The 2,663-nt window shown below is 34.9% G+C and overlaps 1 protein-coding gene across 1 annotated transcript; it reads left to right on the top strand.

Moving 5' to 3' along the window:
- Positions 1-1,444: 1,444 nt before the first annotated feature.
- LOC103309271 lies at positions 1,445-2,614 on the top strand. Its single transcript, XM_008184279.1, has one exon. It carries the CDS (start codon positions 1,445-1,447, stop codon positions 2,612-2,614), a length of 1,170 nt encoding a protein of 389 aa, XP_008182501.1.
- The last annotated feature ends 49 nt before the right edge of the window (positions 2,615-2,663 follow it).

Below are 2,663 nucleotides of genomic sequence, written 5' to 3'. Positions count from 1 at the left end.
AACTAATACCGGTAATCAAAACCGAAATCGAAATCGGAAAAATTCAAAATCAGTATTCAAAACCAAAAACCAAATCGGAAAAAATAAATACCGATATCCGAAATCGAAACCGGAATCGGAAAAAATAAATACCGATATCCAAAATCGAAACCAAAATCGGAAAAAATAAATATCGATATCTGAAACTGGAAACAAAATTGGAACAAGTAATTACCAATTTTCGATACCGAAAACGAAATTGAAAAAAAAAATAATACCGATTTTTGAAACTAAAAATGAAATCCGAAAAAAAAACGCCAATATCCGGAACGGAAATCGAAAAATTATAATATTAATATCTAATATTTAAAAAGCTTTATACATAAGAAATATTTTAAATATAGGTATACCTAATTGAATGTCTGGTGGAAAACTATGAACAGTATAATATTTATACTGCATAATATGGTAGTAAATAATAAATATCGTGTTTATGTAAAATTGTTCTACCGTACATAGCAATCAATATTAAATATTAAATACATTGTAAGTTGTGATTATTTATTACAACATCATAATATGGAATCCAAAAAAAATTATTATTTTAAAAACAAATTGGACATGTAAACAGATCGATCGCGGTTCGAGTGTCGTTTCTATTATATTGTATACTTCTATGATATTAGATCTCATGTTAGGTAAATCACGTTTATCAAATTGTGGGACAACCAGGTGCTAAATCGTACGCCACGAGATGTGTGGCGATTGGCGAGTACGTGAGTATGTGTCATTATAAATTATAAATTATTATAATAATATAATAATAATCTTGGGTTTGAAACCGATATTGAAACTGAAATCGAAATCGGAAAAAATCAATACCGGTATCCGAAATCGAAATTGGAAAAAAATAATACCGATAACTGAAACCGAAACCGAAATCGGTAAAAAATAAATACTGATACCCGAAACCAAACCTAAAATTGAAAATAATACTTTCGGCTTCTAAGTCCTGAGTCTTATACTATATTGATAGTACCTAAATCACATACCAAGTACGTATGTTAATTAATTGCTTAATCTTATGTTATGTTATCATTTATATCTTTATCACCGAGTTGAGTAGAACCGCGGTTGTACTGTGGTACGTCCCCGAATTGTATTATACCTGCTGTTTTTCAGAGTTATGTATATGTTTTGTATATATACACATGTACGTTTTATTCATTGTCATTGCAACAAATATACAGTCCGCTGATGCCGTTGTAAAAGCACATTTTTTTTCACAACCATCATGCATTAATATTTTTTTACATAGTTGCCCAACATTTTTGGTCCTTCGGGCCTGATCACAGCATCGTATATTCATCAATATAGTGCGTCGTGTTACGTTGTGCGTCGCGTCCATATTGACAGTGCGTCTCGTCCGTATCCGCTATGAAATCGTCATAGTGCGCCGCGCAATATGGAAATAATAAAAAAAAAGCTCCTCAACAAGAGGAAATTAATCGAGAAGAAACGAAGTGCTCATACTAAGGATCTGATTGAAAAACTAAATGAATTTGTCATAAAAACCCAATTAGCGCTGCTCGAAGATGCATTCACATCATACATGGGTATACATGAGCAGTTAGCCGATCTAGAGGAAGATGAAAAACAACAAGAACACATAGACAAGCTGATGGAAGTGTCTAACACATATGTTACACTGAAGGCCGATTTTTTAGAATCATTGTCAAATCTAACTATCAGTGAAAACAGGCAAACTGTTCAACAAAACATTCGGCTACCACCAATCAACTTAACACAATTTGGAGGTAATTTAGAAGAGTGGTATTCGTTTAAAGATCAATTTGAAACGATGGTACATAAAAACAAAGACATAAACAACACCGAGAAAATGTACTATCTGAAAACGAATTTAATAGGACAAGCTGCTACGGTCATATCATCACTGTCGTCGGATGCAACTAATTACACAGAAGCGTGGAAGTCTGTTGTAAGTAGATATGATAACAAGTACTTGGTGTTTCAAATACGCATGCATCATTTGTTCTCACAACCAGCTGCTCAGCAGGAGTCTGCAATTGCATTAAAAAACCTAATTGATTGCACCAACAAACATGTGAGGGCATTACAAGCATTAGGACGTCCTACCAAGTATTGGGATGACATACTTGTTCATCTGGTGTCTACAAAGCTGCCACCTGAGATGAGGAAGACTTGGGAAATTGATTCGACCAGCTATGTTAACTTTCCCACATGGCACAATTTGAGTGAGTTCATAGAGAATCGAGTTCATGCTCTTGAGGTCATACAGTTTAGGCATGGTCCTAGTAAGCCAAAGACAACAACAAAAACTGTTTCACATGCTACTATGGTAAGACAACAGGACAGTAAGCCATCTTGTCAAGTATGTTCATTACCACATAGCATATACAAATGTTCCATGTTCATGAAAGCTAGTGTCGAAGAACAACGAACGTTAGCTCTGAAGTCATCACTGTGTTGGAACTGTCTGCGTCCAGGCCATCAGAAAAAACAATGTACGATGGATAAAGTGTGTAACGTGTGTCAAGCCAAACACCATACGTTGTTGCATTTACCTGAAGCCACGGTAGACATAGTAACGTGAACATACCTCCGACACCATCATCTACATCCGTTGAAACCATAGCAGCCCA

This window comes from Acyrthosiphon pisum, chromosome X (genome assembly GCF_005508785.2).
Source record: "Acyrthosiphon pisum isolate AL4f chromosome X, pea_aphid_22Mar2018_4r6ur, whole genome shotgun sequence".
Classification (NCBI taxonomy): Eukaryota; Metazoa; Arthropoda; class Insecta; order Hemiptera; family Aphididae; genus Acyrthosiphon; species Acyrthosiphon pisum.
This window is presented reverse-complemented; position numbering and strand designations above follow the sequence as displayed.